General features: G+C 53.5%; 1 protein-coding gene and 1 long non-coding RNA gene across 24 annotated transcripts in view; one reads left to right on the top strand and one right to left on the bottom strand.

Moving 5' to 3' along the window:
- Positions 1–236: 236 nt before the first annotated feature.
- Positions 237–14,264, bottom strand: STC2 (stanniocalcin 2). Of its 2 annotated transcripts, none has more exons than XM_026510990.4 (4): positions 13,676–14,264; positions 11,452–11,594; positions 8,793–9,004; positions 237–3,760 (listed from the first exon to the last, which is right to left on the bottom strand). In XM_026510990.4, exons 1-4 carry the CDS (start codon positions 13,824–13,826, stop codon positions 3,358–3,360), a joined length of 909 nt encoding a protein of 302 aa, XP_026366775.3. In that variant the 5' UTR covers positions 13,827–14,264; the 3' UTR covers positions 237–3,357. The 2 variants fall into 2 exon arrangements, with proteins under 2 accessions (XP_026366775.3, XP_057168317.1); XM_057312334.1 differs by lacking the exon at positions 13,676–14,264 and adding an exon at positions 13,225–13,643.
- LOC113264107 (uncharacterized) overlaps positions 12,807–16,810 on the top strand; it is a 248,283-nt gene continuing 244,279 nt past the window's right edge. For 3 of the 22 annotated variants that reach the window (XR_006410886.3, XR_008959257.1, XR_008959261.1), the window contains exon 1: positions 14,521–15,410. This is a non-coding gene — a long non-coding RNA (uncharacterized LOC113264107). Of the gene's footprint in view, positions 13,139–14,488; positions 15,411–16,810 lie in introns of those variants that run through there. The other 19 variants (XR_008959265.1, XR_008959266.1, XR_008959270.1 and 16 more) reach the window with 17 other exon arrangements.

Here is a 16,810-nt window from a genome sequence, read left to right on the forward strand (position 1 = left end):
GCAGCCAGGCTGCATGCAGTTCATTTTCCGCTTTGTCTTGGTGACTCAGGCAGTGTTTTGGACCGAGTCCCTCTAACGGAGAAGAAACCCAGGATGGTTGTCTTTACCTGGTGTCCCTTCCTGTAAACTGAGCTTCCAGCATTTTAAACAGACTCAAAACTCGCTTGCGCACTGCCATTCCCCCTACGTGCTGGCTGTCCAAAGCGCTCTCAGACAATAATGCTACTCAAGGGAAAGCCGTTTATTTAAAATCTTTATTAATGAATGGAGAAAAATAATGCCATGTGACAATGCCCGGGTCCTGCTGCCTAAATCCATAACAGAAACAGACATGATGACTTAACAAGCTCCCGGGGTGCCAATTCTGAGATCAGATGAGGTTGTTCTTCCTTAGGAAATGGGCTCTGGTAGCATTGTTTTTCCATGTTGTTCTAGCAAAGCCTTTTACTTGGTTCAAGTTTAAATTTCTCTCTTTGTGTGTGTGTGTGTGTGTGTGTGTGTGTGTGTGTATCTAAGTATGCCTACAGCTCTCGACTGGTGTTTGCTATTTATTTGGTTTCAGGTGTCAGCATTTTGCTGTACGAGGTTGGTCCTCCCCTCTCAGAAGAATAGCGCTATTTATTGATACAAAGGAGAGGTGTTCAGATCATCTTGTTAAGATGTAAAGCCCAAAATAAACATCATATCTTTATTTGGAAATCCACATCCTTCCTTAAAGGAAGGCTCATGAGTAAATTTGTATGAAGTACGAAGCCCAAGTCGAGTGTCTATTTTTAATGACCACTGTGCTTACATTTTAGATTGTACAAATGCCTCTCAACTCTTACGGGAATTTGGACTTTACTCCATTTCGAGCCAAAGAACCTTTGCAATAAATACTATTGTATGCTTCAAAACATTAAGAGCCAGAATGAAATGAGGTCTCCCCGACTTTGAGAAGCAACACACTAGTGGTATAAAAATATACAACAGAGATCAGTGAAGGGGTTCAGATGGACACGGTAAGCAATTTTATGCCTCGGGGGAAAACACTGAGATAATAAATACAAATGACAAATATTTACAATAGAAGCAACAAATGGGACATCAGTAGGCGAACACATAAAACATTTACACTGAGGAAAATATAAAAGTGATGCCTTTCACACATTGAGCCCAGGAGCCGGCGAACAAATGAACAGCTGACCCAGCAACGCGGGAGAATGTTATTGCTTCAGCTTTTGAGTGATGTGAGTGAAACAGTCAACGTGCTGCAGTGGCCCATGGCGTGAGCCAGCCACGGTTTACGTTCGGTTCCCATGGCAGAGCCTGACACACCGGTCCTCCTCCCCCCGAGGCCAGAGCTGGATTAAGTGCACCATCTCTTCTGCTTTCTGCAGCTCTAGCTCTTTCTAGGTGCTTCTCCCAGCGTTTTGTCCCCTTTTCCCCCCACACCCAAATGGTTTCTTCCTAACGTGGATCACGAAAGATTGGGGAGCTGACTTTCCAGCACCATATCCTGGCACTGATGAGATTGGGTTTGGGGTATATAAATACTAGCTGGGTTTTGGGTAAGGGCCTTCCCTGGAACAAATTACTGCAGAGTAGATAAATTTAGCTCCTTTATCTCTGGCCTCAGCTTGCTCTGAGGGAGAGTTATAAGCTGATATAAACGGAGGATGCTTACTTTTTTGCCAACTTACTAGAATGGGCATCAGAAAACTCAGGCCCAAGAGCCAGATCCAGGTGGGCACCTGTTAAATGCAGTTTTCCTGGCACGGAGCCCGGCCTGGTGGTGACCCGTTGTCTGTGTATGCCTGCTTTCCCGCGCAGCGGCAGAGCTACGAGTACCTGCGACAGAAAACACACGACCCGCCAAACAGTAGTGTAAGTTACTATCTGGACCTTTACAGAAAAAGTTTGCTGACCACTGCTCTAGAACGAACTAGCCCAGAACACCTGTCTACTCCTTGTAACACGGGCCTCCTGTTCGAGTACTGGCTGCAAGAGAGGAGAATTTAATATGATAACCCAGTAGGCGAGACAGAAAAGGCCTATCTGTGGAACGTTCTGAACAACCACAAGAGCCCCACCGCTGACCCTTTTTACGGTCCTCTCCCTCCTTGCCTTGGATTCTTAGTTCTGCCCCTCCCCTCTACCTTTCTTTTGTCCACTCTGACTCCTTTCTTCGTTGCTACATTTCCAATCTGGATCTGGAAAATCCTGTCCCTCAGGGCTTCCTGGCGGTCTCCTCCATTTATGTAAAAGGTCTGGAAATCACAGCCATCTTGGCTCTCTTCTCCCCCTTTCCATCCTGCACACCAAGAAACCCCCGTTTCGGACTTGGCCTCAGGGCGTCAGGTACCGGGCTTTCTGGATCTTGGCTGAGGGTCAAGGTGGGGTAACAAAACGCTAAGGAAAACTCTGTCAAATGCACTCCTCTCGTGTGCATCTTCCTCCAGGCGTGTGGTTTGTCCTGAGCGGCTGCGAGCCCACGCCAGGCCAGCAGACGCTCGGCTACATCGCTCTTCGATTCCTTTTAAAAGAGCACTCAAAAGAAAAAAAAATCAGCCCCAAAAGATGGGCTGTATTTCTTTTTCCTTTGAGCTGGTTTTAATGACCCAGTTGCTTTGTTTGAAAGCCATTTATTTAGACGACAGGCATGCAGATGTAACTGGATAAATAAAGTGAAATAGAGCTTCCAAGCAGTGGTTAATATACAAACACACAGGGACCGCTCCCTTGCACATGGTCCCCCAGACAGAACAATGGCTCAGAAATGACACTTAGAACCCTTGCCCTCCCCATCCCCAGCAGCTCCAAACCTCAAGGTCCCATGCAAGACACTGAACTTCTGTTTGGCACCAAGCACCCACACAGCCCCCGGCTCCTCTCCACCCTTCTGACTCCCAGCGCGGTTTTCACATTCACTCCTGTGCCCGGACCTAGCCCGCCCTCCGCCAAGACGTCACCAGAAGCTGCGGGGCCGGGGCCCAGCACCGAGTGCGAGGTCCAGTGCGGCAGGCCTGCCGCCCCCCGCCCGTGTCCGGCCCACCTCCCCCACAGCAGAGCAGACCGCAGGCCGCCGCCCAGTGGCTCCACGGATGGAAAGAAGACAAAGTTGCAAGGAGGCCGCGTGGCGCTCACTTCGGGGTATGCAAGTGTGGAACCCCCCAGGGCACAGCTGAGACCTCGCTGCCGCCTCGGCCGCCGCCGCCTCACCTGTTCATTCTGCTAGCACACACCTTCATCAAGTCCGCAATCCCCACCAAATCCTGCGCGAGACATCCCCCCTCTTTAATGGCAAATGTTCTGGAATGTCCATAGAGAAGAAAATGGACGGCATGGAGGAAAGATTTCCCGGCCAGGCCTCTCGTTTCACCTCCGGATATCGGAATACTCAGACCGTTCCTCCTCCCACTCGCTGCTTCCAGAAGTTCCCTGGCCCCCGTGGCCGGCTGCTTGGCCCCGGGCATGGGCGTTTGGGTGGCTTTTGCCACCTCGCTCGCCCTTGGCACCTCGGCCGGTCTCCCGACTACTGGGCTCCGAGAGGTGGTGACCTGCCTCCCCGTGGTGGGCCCTGGAGAGCTTGGCTCCGTCCACGGGGAGCTGGCGCTCAGGGGGCACCGTGGGGGGCCTCTGGATGGCTGAGGTGCAGAAGCTCAGGATGGAGCAGAGGCTGCCCCAGTTCTGCTCACACTGCGCCTGGACGCTGTGCGTGACGGCCTCCTTCACGTCCTCGCCGCAGGTCAGCAGGAGGTTCACCAGGTCCACGTACGGCCTAGAGGTGGAGAGCAGAGAGAAAGGGAATGGAACCAGCCCCGAGCGGGTCACAGAGGGCAGTGAGGATACCAGGCAAGCAACACATGCCCGAGGCCCGGCTGCCCTTTAGTTTGGGGAAAGAGCTTTCAGGAATTGCTTCAAGCCGTTATCCATACCCTAAGGAGCGCCGGCCTCAGCCACTATTTACTAGACGGCCATTACCTCCCAGGCTCCATGCCAGGCATCAGAGAGAGGTAGGTGACTGAGCCCACCACCAGGAAAAGGACTGGTCACAATTTGCAGGTGCATACCATAAAAGAAGAGCCTCTGAGGAAGGTGGGTGAGAATGCCAGGTAGGGCAGCTGTGCGAGTGTTGAAAAGCAGTGTAGCAGAGCTCTGGGCATGTTTTGGGCATGCCAGCTAGAAGGTTTCAGTGGGAGGAGTATCTGAAGTGTTTTGGGGGCCAATGGATAAAAGGCAAATGGTGACGGGTTGGAAATACCAAACCGAGCAATCTCTTTGGCAGGGGAGGAGTAGCCGTCAAAGATTTGGGGCTGGAGAGCTCCCCGTCGCCCTCCTGCCATGTGGTGTCAGTGGGGCTGGCTGGCTTTGCACTTGGTGCCACTCTCCTGGGTTAAGTCTTCTCTAAGTGAGGCTCCTGAGAAACCGTTTCCCCATGTCTGTGTTTGCCCCTGGTTTGGGCTCATGATGAAGAAGGGAGTCTTTGGAAGGTATGGGTGTGCTTCCCTCTGTACTCAGAGGGGTCTGGAACAGGTGGAGAAGGGTGGGAGGCAGACCACCACCCTGTGAAGTCACTTCCCGTGGAGCTCCCCCTTTTCCTGGTACTAAAGGTTGAAGAGGGGGAGTGGCTATCCAAGCACCTCTATTCTTCCAGTCTGGGCTTGCCTAGAACTGGAGGTGAGGGCTGGCCGCAAGGGGCCTAGGTGTGGGGATGAGGGCCAGCAATCTGAAATACACACACCCGGTTCTTGCTCAGGCCATCCAGCTGCCCTGGGTCTTTGGGAAAAGTGCCGGAGGGAGAATGACCACATCATGCCCTCGTGGGGGTGAGAGGTGTGTGCCGCAGGCAGGAACCCTGTGCCTGCTCTTTATGGGCCCATCTGGTAGGAGGTGTCCCCAGCAATGGGCTCTCATGGCCCACTCACTGAGCCCTTCTTACAGCTCACCGGCCTTCTGAAATCCCCCAGGAGGGCGAAGGATGCTTCATGTGTCTAACCAGCTTTCTTTAGCATCCTTGGCTAGCAAATTTTCTGGATATATCTGACCACTGCAGCTCTGGCCCATCACCTTGGGCAGGGAAATCACTGTGGAATGTGAGATCATTTGTAAGAAGGAACAAGACTTTTTCCTCTGTGAGCCTGGACCCACCTGGGTGGCTGCCTGTTAGCCCACTTCATCTTCTCTTTGCAAGTTGGCAGTGGTTGCTGGGCAGAAGAGCAGACTGTGTTTTCGGACTTGTGAAAGTAGTTCACTGCCATTTTTATGAATTAGTCCTCAAGTTGTAGCTGAACTGTCCTCATGTCATAGATGTAAAAATGGAGATGGCTGGTGGTGGGGGCAGGGCGGGGGAGAGGAGAAAGTAGTTTTTGGAAGCTTCTGGGCTGGGAAGGCCTAGAGCTCAGCTGAGAGCAGAGAAGAGGAATGTTCTGGCTGATAGAGATCAAGCTGCCTTTTAAGGCCTACTTGATGCCTTTGGAGTCAGAGAGTCTGTGCATGGCTGATGGACAGGGTGTTTAAACTCTCTAAGGCAGGCCCCTAATAGTGACAAGGACAGTGATAACACTCCTCTTCTCGGGCTGGGAGAGGGGGCCATGGGGCGACACAGAAGAAATGCTGCCCGCATATTTGTTTCCTTCCATCTTTTGACAACTAGCAACTGACTGCCTCAGGGAGCTCAAGGTCACGGAGTATATCTGCTACAGCAGCATCAGGATTTCAGGGCCTGATTTGTACCTGCCCCCCCACCCCCACGGCGACATGAGCACATTGCGGGGGCTGAGAATCTGTCTTTTTGGGACTAGCCCGATGCTCTTCTTTGAGTTTCTCTCCCCAGAGTAAGGGGAGGGCTCTCTCGGGAATGTACGGACTGCCTCCTGGCCTCCTTTGCCAGGGCAGTCTGCCTGCCAGATGACTCTCAGAACCCCAAGGCGGATCCGAGAAGGCTGGACTAGTCCACACTCTCTCCTGCCTTTGGCGCTCTCTCTGGAGGAGAAAGCTGTGAGCCATGGGGAGGGGTGTGTGTTAATCTAAGCCGTGTTTTGAGCTGGCATGGTGCCCTCTCAGGCTGCAAGCTCAGCCCGTGTCTAATGACAAAGCCCAGCTTTCTCAACTGGGTGTCAGCAAGGCTAAAGGATTTTTAAAAATACTTGGAGGGGGACGTGCCTGGAGGCCGCCAGCACCCAGTGACAGGGTGTGTGGTAGCCAAGGCAGTTGATGTGGAGAGAGTGGGGCGGGAAGGGGTGAGAAGAACACAGGGAAGCAGAGAGCTTGAAGGGAGCCACTTTAACCAGACCGGAGTGTTTGGGGGTGGCTAGGGATTGGGCTGAGGAATGGGGGAGATGTGGATTCTGGAGCGACTATCATTTCCTCTTCTCTAAAGGGAAAAGCAAATTCGGTTCTCATTTTCTTATCTGTGATCAATGCCATACATTCTTAAATGGTCTTCCTGATATTTGGGGACCGACGGGATCTTCTGTGCCCAAATCAGTGAAGACAGTTAAAGAACAATGCCATCAATTCAGCTCAAGGTTCCAGTGGATGCACTGCGTAGTCACGGCTTCAGAAGGAAGGTAGTGGGGTTCTGGGGAAGGTGGTGTTAGGCGAGACCCGCTGCCTCGAGGGGCCAGCTTAGCAAGAGGAAAGAGGACTTGTGCGCAGGCACAGTGAGTGTTCTTACAAGAGGCCCAGGCTAACTTATGGGGTGAGTCATCCGCATTCCCAGAGTGGGCTGGGGTGGAGGGCTACGTGTTCATTCTAAATGATGCGAGGAGCCCTCGGGAAGTAAAAATCTCATGGCCCCATGGGCCATGTTTCCATGGAGGAGGTACCAGAAAAGCTACAGTGTTTTACCCCTTCTTAAATTCCAGAGGGAGCAAAAAACCCTTCAAAACCTTCAGTTTTCCCAAAGAAGACTTTTCTCTAATCTTGAAGAAGACAAAGTCTTCTTGCACTCCAGGAATATATCACTGACTTATAAACTCACGCCCATCATCCACTCTTGAGGCCAACGAGCTATAGTGGATGACAGCGGACTGAGGACAAAGGAGCTTCAGGAGTCTCTCAGCCATGGGGCATTTTAGGGGCAGCTCGAAGGAACGGAATTTTACAGGGCTCTCCCTGTGTAATGGGGGTGTAGTTGAGAAAGGGGAAGAACGCCTGCTACATCTGGGGGCCAGGGAGCCTTTAGCAGGTCTAGCAGGGAGAGAGCAGGTCAGGAGCACGGAGGTTTCATGTCTGTTCCTGATAACCAGCTTCGGTCGTACACATTGCCAGCTCCCAAGCTGGATAGTAGGGATCAGACCTCAGAGCCAGGTCTTGAACCTCCTAGCTGCCCTTTTCTCCTCTGTGAGGTGGGGACAGTAGTCTCTACCTTGCAGCCCTACTGGGAACGATCAATGAGATCGTCCAGGTTAAGTCCCCAGCCCAGGGCCTGGCCCACTCCCAAAACGATAGCTGTTATCATCATTGTTATAGAAGCTGTTGTTGCTGTTTCTTTACAGGTATTTGGAAGAGTGGTAACTATTTTATCGGGCATTAGTATGACTAAGGAGAAGACGTTACTTTGCGCTTGGCAAGGGCTGCCTGTAGAGATTCACAGTGAATCTTCGAATTCTAACACTGCACTGGGGCTGTCGCAAGATACCTAGACGCTCATAACCTGGTGGGACGTGGTGGGCGATGGCTGTTGTCCCCCGTGATCTAAGCAGGGTGTGCGTGTACGGGGGGAGTAGCCAGCTTAGTGGCATAGCTGGGGGAAGGCCATGGCCCCAGCTGAGGAGCAAGAGTTCATAAAACTGTACTGATCCGGCCCCATGAGTCACTGTGTAAAGACCAATGGTGCCATCAAGCTGGCGGTGCCTTGTAGCAGTCTGCTCCGCTAGTGGCCTGCTTTCTGCCCTCGGTCTCCGAGGAAGTCGCCATCGTGACCTACCGCCCATGCTTCACGTCAGAGCACTTGTGCACCACACCCTTTATCACTTTGCAAAGTTTAGGATCCTACAGATGAGGTTTTTTTTTTTTTTTTTAAGGAATAAGATGTCCAGGGTTTATTACTGAATTGCAAGTCTTTGAATAAGCAAGTTCATATTTACCCACTTTGGCAAAAAGGTGTTTAGCTGATTAAAGTTTTTGACATGGGTCTTGTGTTTTCTCTGGGAGGGCATTAATGTGTTAGAGAAGGTGAGGGAAAGGAGGGCCATGGAGGCAGGAAAAAGGCTATTGCTCTCAGCTCTTGGCCTTTAAGTCCTGGAGCTGGACTGCCTGGCTCTTGACTCTGGCTTTGCCTCTCATTGTCTGTATGACTTGTACTTCAGTGAATCTCAGTTTTCTGATCTGTAAAATGGACGTGAGAATGGCACCTTGCTCACAGGGCTGCTGTGAGGATCCGGTCAAAGATCCCCGTAAAGCACCAAGCACAATGCCTGGCACTTAGTAAACGCTCAGCCACTGTGGTTAGCTCTCACTGTCTGTTAGGGCATCTGCATGGCCACTTGGAATACTCAGAACTGTTGGGAGCTGGGCTGAGGGGAAGGTGAAGCGTATTTCCGAATCCTACACATTTCACGCCTAGTACAGTACTTTCTGTTTCTATTGCTTATGCTTTTGAAACCAATGGTGGACATTTCTTTCACTTCCCTGAAGGCCAGCAGGAAAGGGCCTCCCATGGGAGTCAGCACATCTTTCTGAGGTAGAGTGCAACCTTTCCCATATGATGGGAGTTCGGCCTCCACAAACAAGCCCCTCAGACTCCTCCAACACCAGCCTGAGGAGCGGGCCCCTCCTTCCCATGGCCCCTGTGGGGCGGCACTCACTCGTGCAGCAGTAAGTCCTTGAAGTGAATCATCTCCACCATCACCCGGGTGTTCTCCTGGGCGGCTGAGCACAGATCGTGTTTGAGGTAGCATTCCCGTTGTAACTGGAACACCATTTCCTTAATGGCGGGGCACTTCCGGCTTATGCAGCCGAATCTGTGCCGCAGAGCATGGGCCTTACACTTCAAGGCATCTTTGATGAACGATTTGCCCTGAGAACAGAGAGGACAGAGAAGAGAGAGAGGGGCAGAAGAGACAAGTCCTTGTCAGAAGCTTAGACACTAACATTTCTTGGTCTTACACAGGATTTTTATTTGACAACTGAACCCCAAGGTCTTGCCTCAGACCGACGTCCATGCAGGCGACTGGCTGACGCTACGTCAGGAGGTACGTCTAGAGTGACATGATACCTCCGGCATTTGGCCAAAAAGGATGTTACTTCGGGAGACTAACAAACCGGCCTCCTTCCTCCCCAGCTGCTCTACTAGTTTTCCTTGTCCTGGGGCTTCCGTGGCCGTCTGGCCTCCAGGCAGCCCAGGGTTGGCTGTTTGGTGGCAACTTTTCTGGAACATGAGGGGAATGTGGCCAGACGTAAATCCCGAACTCCCAGCCGGAGAGTGTTTCCCAAGTAGAAGGTGCTTGCTGATCCAAGTCTCACACCATTGCTTTTTCCTCCAACCCCAGGAGTGACATCAAGGTTGGGTGCTATCTGTGCCTCAGGGCCTCCCACTGCCCCCAACCCACACTCATATCTCCTCCTATCCTTCCAGGAGCATTCTTTTCCTTTTTGAAAACAATTCGACTCCTTTAAACTGTTAGGATTATTGCCTCTAAAAGGCCCGCCTGGCACACTGCCTGGCAGCATCTGGAGTCTGAACTGCCCAACTGACAGCCCCTCCCCCACACTCCCTGCCTCTGAGTGGCTAAGGCAGCCAGGCATACATCTGGCCCACAGTTCTCTTTCCTGGCAACCCCATTAGACTGTTCTTATCCTAGAAAGGAGACAGCTGTTGGGGGTGTGGAGGCAGGCTGAGGCTTGAGCTCCCTTATCAACCTCTCGGGGCAGAAAGGCATTACGGAATACCTACCTAGGGATCCCCATTCCCCCATTACTATAGAAACAAGCTGTGGTTGGAGAGGTCACCCCTCTGTTTTTAGACAGGCCTGGAAGTAGCTGAGTGGAGAAAGAAAACGGGTTTAGGTTGGAAGTGGGAAGCCAGCCAGCATATTTAATTCAGTTCTTCCTTTAGAAGCAACTGAAATGTCTACAGATAGTGTCTGGTTGCTGAAAAACCCCTCCCCGTGGCCCCTTTTGCTCTGACTTTCCAGTGGGAGCCAAAGAGGATGGAGGGTAGGGTGTGCCAGTTTATGAAATAGTCACATGCTGGGAACCAGCTTGAAAAGGGATGCTTCTCACTTGAGAACATACTCCTGTTGGTTGAGAGAAAAAGGAAGATTAATTTATTCGAGGGCTGCAGCAATCTGTTTTGGTATTCTTCCCTGACATCCTGTGGGATCGCCCTTAAATACACATCTTTCCTCCGGATTTCCTATTACGTTTCCTAATTCCAGTTAATCCAGAAGGGATGCTTTATTAGGGAGCCTCGAGGAGTTCAAACGTTCTACTCTTTCCTTCCCTGGTTTCTAGTTCCCCCCCTGCCACCCCACATCCTCTACAGCGTCGGCTGCCAGCCCTGTCGCATCCCTTTCTGGTTCCCAGGCATGGCTTTGTCAGGCTGTCTATAGGATGTCAGTGGATGGTGACGGGTGGCATTTCATAAGTCACACCATAACTGTTGGCCTTCTCCAAACGTTGTCCCCGCTCTCCAGTGATATGGGAGAGAAAGCTGAAGAGCTACAACAACAGAGGGCTTTGTGATGCACATACATATTGGCCGGGGAGAACATGAAGAAGGGGAACCTGATGCCACTTGCCACCTGAAACGTATTTGGATTGTCAGCACTGGAATCACAGGGTAGCTTGTTGGGGTCTTGCCCTACCCCAAGCAACAGCTAGGCCTTTCCCACCCTGGCGACTCTGGGATGGCTGGAGTGGATCAGGCGTTGTCAGAGGGTTCTGCAGGGCAGGACTCATTCAGAGCACTTGGGCTGGGAGAGGAGGGTCTCCTACTTTGAAGGAATAAGTCTCTTATCCTGGAGGTCCTGAATTATTCGTGTTGCCTGCTCACACACCCATTGGAGATGATGAATCTCTACGAAGTTTCTGTCTCATTGATTTTTCCCTAGTAGGTGACAACAGGTCTTGGAATGTATAATTGGAGTCCCTGTCCTCCCCCCACAAACCTACTGTTTCTAACGTGATGGGCCTTGCAGACGGAATTCTGGGGGGCCAGATATAGTCTGTCCCCTTACAAGATGCTTATTATTTGTTATGCCTTTTGTGTTCTCTGCTAAGAGTCCTTAGATGATTGTTCAACTTGCTCTCCATCCCCCTCTGCCTGTGTCAACACAGGAGAAGGATTTCACCTATATGACAGTTCTGGAGAGCAGAACCCCTGCTCTGCACCAAGAACGTGTCTTGCAAACGCTAAACACACCATAAACATCAGCTAAGGAAACCTGTTCACAAGTCCTTCCAACGAACATTTCAGTCATGCAACGCCAACCTAAAACATTTTGTGCTCTATGGGGTTTTTACCTGGGCATCAAATTTTCCAGCGTTGTGCAGAAAAGTCATGCAAATCCCATGTAAGCCTCGAATCTCACAAGAGTTGTTCTCGAAACATTCAAACACACCACACCCCACATCGCCAGCGTTGACCAAACAGTGTTGGATTTCCGCTAAAATGAGAATTACATGCAAATATATACAAAATTCTCAGCCACACTGGGGAATGCAGAGAGATCGGCTGAAATAAAAGTTAGTAATGACTAAAAGAAAATTTAAGAAGATAAAGTTAGAAATGACTATTTCAGGATCGAAAAAGCTAGGGCAAGAAAATGTCATCATTTAATCTACTTAGGAAAATGTCAGTATTTGTAAATACTGTATCTGTAAAAAAATCAGCCTAAACTATGTTACAAAAATCACAATCAGAATTTAGGTCTGAGCTCTCCACTTTTCATCCTTCCCTTCTTCCAGTCTTTGTGGAAATAGTTTGAAAGCAGAAGCAATTTCAGCTTTCTAAACCCACAGACACAAGTAAGATTTTAAATGATTAGCTTGCTCTCTCCCTTCTGTACTCCATCAATGAAATACCCTTCTCTACTTGGAACTCAAAGCCGCTGCTACTAAATCACAGCCATTTCCTTCCTGACCCCCAAACGCGAGCTTCCAAAAAGCAGTTTCAATTCAGCTTTATGATTCAACACCTAAAAATCAAAACAAAATTCCTATTAAGGCAGCGCCTCCAAACCATTCAGCGTTAAAAATACCAGGCTAGGGGAGCTGCGGTTGCGAGCAGGCTCAGGAGTCAGATGGGGGCTAGCCTGCAGAAACGCAATCGTCACAGTTAGAGGCTCCTTTTAAAGAGAGATCCGGTCTGAGATATCACTTAATCCCCTAGAAATTCCCGCGACCCGGGAGTTTGCTGCCCTCGGGAGTTTGCTGCCCTCCTTCGCAGAATGTGGCCCTAATTCATCTCTCCAAAAGGATAGACTGAGGGAGTTAACTGTCAGGCTGCCGCGTTCAAGAGACTCTCTTCCGTCCCTTCCACCCCCCCCCCCCACAATTCACTGATTTAAGCCAACCACAAAATTACATCAGGAAAGTATATTTTGGAAGAAGGGCGGGGTCCGAGTAGATAATCCGCATTCAGATTAAATCGACCGAGAGAATGAGGGGAGTGTATTTGTTGAGGTCACCAACTACCGAGAATCACGTTCAATTCTCAGGGAAAGCACTGGAGAGGGGGAAGGGTGGGCGCAGGTCAGAGGCTGAGCCCCTGGCGGGCTGGGGGTGCGGACCCTAGCGCCTGGAGGGGGGAGACTCCCGGATGATCCCACGCGCGGCCCCGGCGCGCCAGGCAGGAGCGCGCAGGGCGGCGATACACTCGCTCCGGGCGTCCCTAATGGGCACTCGTGCATTCCTGCTCGTGCGGTGAGCGCACGCACGCTGCCGCTGGGTTTCAGGCCCCCAAATAAAGGCGGCGGCGCGGGGTGGGGGGTGGGCGCCGAGCGAAGGAGCTCCAGGCAGATTGTCTTGTCTCTCCCAGGAGCTGGGAAGAGGGCCAGCCCCCTGCCCTGCACGCCGGGCTCTGCTCGGCAGCTTGCCGGTGAACGGAGAGCCGGTGGAGCAGCAGCCGCCGCGCACGGTTCGGGCCGTGTCACCATTTCTGCGCCTGCTGACCTGCCCTGGAGAGGGAGAAGGCGGCAGCACCTCAGAGGTACGCTTTGCGCCATCTCCCCCGACCCCTCCCGGGAAAGCAATGCCCCCAAGGGGGAAGTTCACAATGCAATCGGTCTCGCCTACAAAGTTCTTGGATGTCGGGCATCTTTTGGGGAGGTGGCACAGCGGTCCTGTAGCGGCTGGCCGGCTGGGCAGAGAAGTTCTCCGGGTACAGGGCGCAGGCCGGCCTCGGAGACCCTCCTTGCCTCCCGCGGGCCGGCCAGGATGGAGCGGGGAGCTTTGCCCCGGACCGGGGACTCTGGGGCCGGCACTGGCCGTGTCAGGCGCTGCCTCTTTTATCCTCGACTCGGGGAGGACAGCAACAAGTCCTGCTCCAACCATTTCATCACCCTGCCAGCACGTGCGGATTCCCAGGGCGCGGAGCCTGGCGCGGACCGCGTCTCGCCTAGCCTCGCGCTTTCCTTTGCACGTCCCGCGCCACCCCAAGAGTTTGCGCGGCCCTAGGTGGGCTCTCAGTTCCGGGCAAAGCGCCCGGACCGCGCTGCGTGGGTGCACGGTGTTGTCTCGCACTTACCTGTGTTCTGCAGGGACAGGCGGCCTTTCTGCTGGGAGCTCCGGTCTTGGGGACCGTCCGGCGGGTTGGTGGCGTCGGTCCCCCGCGCCGGGTCGAAGGTGGCCAATACCAAAGCCAGGGTCACGAACTGGCCCAGCCGCTCGGCACACATGGTTCTTGGTGTAAACGTCCCGCCCGGAGACCTGGATTCTTTGTGCTCCCCTCCTCCTCTTCCTCCTGCTTGGCCGCTTCCCCTCCTCCTCCCACTCTTCCTCCTTGCTCGCTTTTTCCCTCCTCCTCGCGGCCGCAGCTCAGATAGAGGTTACCCAGCGCCCTCCCGTAGCTCTCTGGAGAGCATGTGACCAGGCCGTTAGCAGCGCCGCGAGTGCCCGGCAATGGCAGGGATGGTGCCTCAAATATCCCTGGAAGCTCTGGTGTCACTTGAATGAAGGAGTCGAGCAGGTGTTGTCCCAGCGGCTGGACCAATCCGAGACCCCGGCCCGTTTGACAACACGGCTGGGAGGCGGGGCCTGCGCCCAACTACTACAGGAGGAAGCGGAGCTCCGCCGGGAGCGCCCGACAAAGTTGCCGACCTGGCGGCGGCCACGCGTTTGCGTGCGTGTATGAGTGTGTGTGAGCGCGGCCGGAGATGCGTGTGCGGGTGATCCAGGGCAATGGCCGAACGCACTTTAAAAAATAAAAGCGAATACCAGCTCTGATTGCCCCTAAAGAAGGGCGGGAGGAGACGGTCTGCGCCGGGACGGCACCCCCCCCCCCCCCGCACCCCCCCCCCCCGGCCCCCGTCTCGCATCACAAGCACATCGTGCTGGGAAAGTTTCCTCTTTCTGTCGTTTGGACTTCAGAGAGCTGCTCAGCCCCGAAGCCTTGACAGACTGTTGTTTCCTGGGCACAGTGACGCTGGGGGCAAGCTGAGCACATATGGGAATTCCTGGCTTTGTGACGCTTTGCATTAAGAAAAAAACCTCTCAAACTAAGATAGGAGGAGCACTAGATAGGACTTGGTCTGAGCAACTGCCCCATCTCCCCTCTTTCTTTTTGCCCCGATTTGGTGGGCCGTGCAGCACTTAAGTGTGCCAGTTCCTCGCCCATCCCCCAATCCAGACGGATTCCGGGCTGGGCTGCAGGGATCCAGGTGACCGACTGGACTTGCATCATTTCCAGGAGGGTGGCAGGGAGGCCCAGGCCGCCCTGAGTCAGCCCGCCGCGGAGCATCGCTTGCCCCGGAGGTCGGAGCTTGAAAGGCAACTTTACGCGTCTCCAAACACACTCTTCCATTTCCCCAAAGCGCTACTCGCTGCCCCGCTCCGGGTTCCCTTTAGTCTCCAGTCATCGATGGAAATGGGTAAAAAACAAAAACAAAAACAAAACCCTTAAACCAAACCCGGGGGAATTCTCTCCATCTCTTCCGTCTTGTTGGAGCTTCCTCCCCAAGCACGGCCCGGGCTCGATCGCCCCGGCTGCTTTCTCTCCCGGCCCGCGGAAGCAGGGAGAAAGTTGGGCGCCGCTCTGAGCGCCTCTTCCCCCGCTGTGTGTGTACGTGTGCACGCTCACGTCTCCCCGGCGCCGGGGCCGGGGACAGGAACTGCTCTGGGCACCGCCAGTCCGACGGCGCAGCTCCGGGGGCTCGCGCGGCTGGGGAGGGCGGGGACGCAAGCGCCGCGGCCGAGCGCCCCGCCGCACGCACGCACCCGGGTCGGCCCTCCCCCGCCGTCCCCACCCTTCTCCCGGAGAACAGGTGAGCTCGGGTACCAGCTCCCACCCCCCACCCCCGCCCCGCTGCCCGCCCGCGCCCTCTGCGGTAATGCGCCGGGGAGGTTTCATCACCCACTGCCCGCGGCGACGCGGCCTTGGGTCTCCGCGGCGGGACGCACTGCTGCGCCTCGTTGGGGCCGCCTTGTGACACGGGTGGGGGAGGGGGTGCGGAGACGCTGGGGCCAGGTCGTCCTCGGGCCGCCGCCCCAGGGTCCCGGTTGCACTCGGGCGTAGGGAAGGCGGAGGCGGGAGGCCGGGGTGGCCGCCGCCGGCCACAGCTGTCCTGCGCGTCGGGAGTCTGAGAGGAGGGCGTGGGGAGGGCGCCTTCGGAGCGGGAAGTCCCCCATCCCCGCCCGACTTTCAGAGCCCCCAGTAAGTGGTCACTTTGAAGGTTTGAGTCTGCAGCCTGGACCAGAAACCGAGCGCTCTTGTCCAGGATTCCAACAGCAATTACTTTTTGCAGCCTCAGATCTTTTTTGGAAGGAGGTGGGGTACAAGTACATTAAAATGGGTGGTTCACATCTCCCACCCTGCTTTTGTTTGCATAGTTAACGTAGCTTCCTTTATTATTTTATGAAAAATACTCTCCTGTAGATCCTTAAGAGACAAAACATGAACAAACAGTGGCATCCTGGCCTCTACGAGCTCCGTAAGCCCCTGAATTTCGTGGGTCGGCTTTCTTTCCATGAAGCCTCTTTTGTAGGTGAGAACATGAGCAATATTGGCGCTAAAAAAGGGGTCTGGTCACTTGGCTCTTTGAGCAACAGAAATAGGAGAGGGCCAGGGGGCAGGAGCAAGCCCACCTTTGCTGGATGCAGACGCTGTGAGTCTACTTGACAGAAGGCTCCCAGGGCATCTGGAGCAACAGGTAGGCAGGTGCAGGTCTCTCGGCTCCCACTTCCCCACTGCCTTTGGTTAGGCACTACCTGGTGCCATGGGGCTGCCCTCAGGGGACCTGCGTTGTTCAAATCTTCATCTTGAGGCTATTTGCTCCAGGCCCACAGGGGACATTCCTGTCTCCCACCTGAGCCAAGTGCCTCTTTAGAAGGAAAAGTAGTAGCTAGATTTTGAGGCCTTGTAAGCACAGGTAGTCGTTTTTCAAGGTTTCATCTCCAGGCCACTTGGCTGGGGCCAAACATCCAGAGAAGAATGCCCATCCTGTTCAGTCCCATCATGGCTGAGAAAATTCTGTGGAACTAGTAGGCAGTTTCCTGGGGTGGGAGCTGGGAGGGGAGAGCGACTAGTGACTTTGTTGTAACTGTCCTCATTCTTCTGGCTCTAGAACTCTAGCCTCATTTGGCAGATTGTGGCTGATGACAGTAGGGGTGGGGAGAAGACAGTAATGATTTTATTATTATAAAGCTAATGTGAATTGAGAACAGA

Source organism: Ursus arctos, unplaced genomic scaffold, assembly GCF_023065955.2.
Source record: "Ursus arctos isolate Adak ecotype North America unplaced genomic scaffold, UrsArc2.0 scaffold_15, whole genome shotgun sequence".
Taxonomy (NCBI): domain Eukaryota; kingdom Metazoa; phylum Chordata; class Mammalia; order Carnivora; family Ursidae; genus Ursus; species Ursus arctos.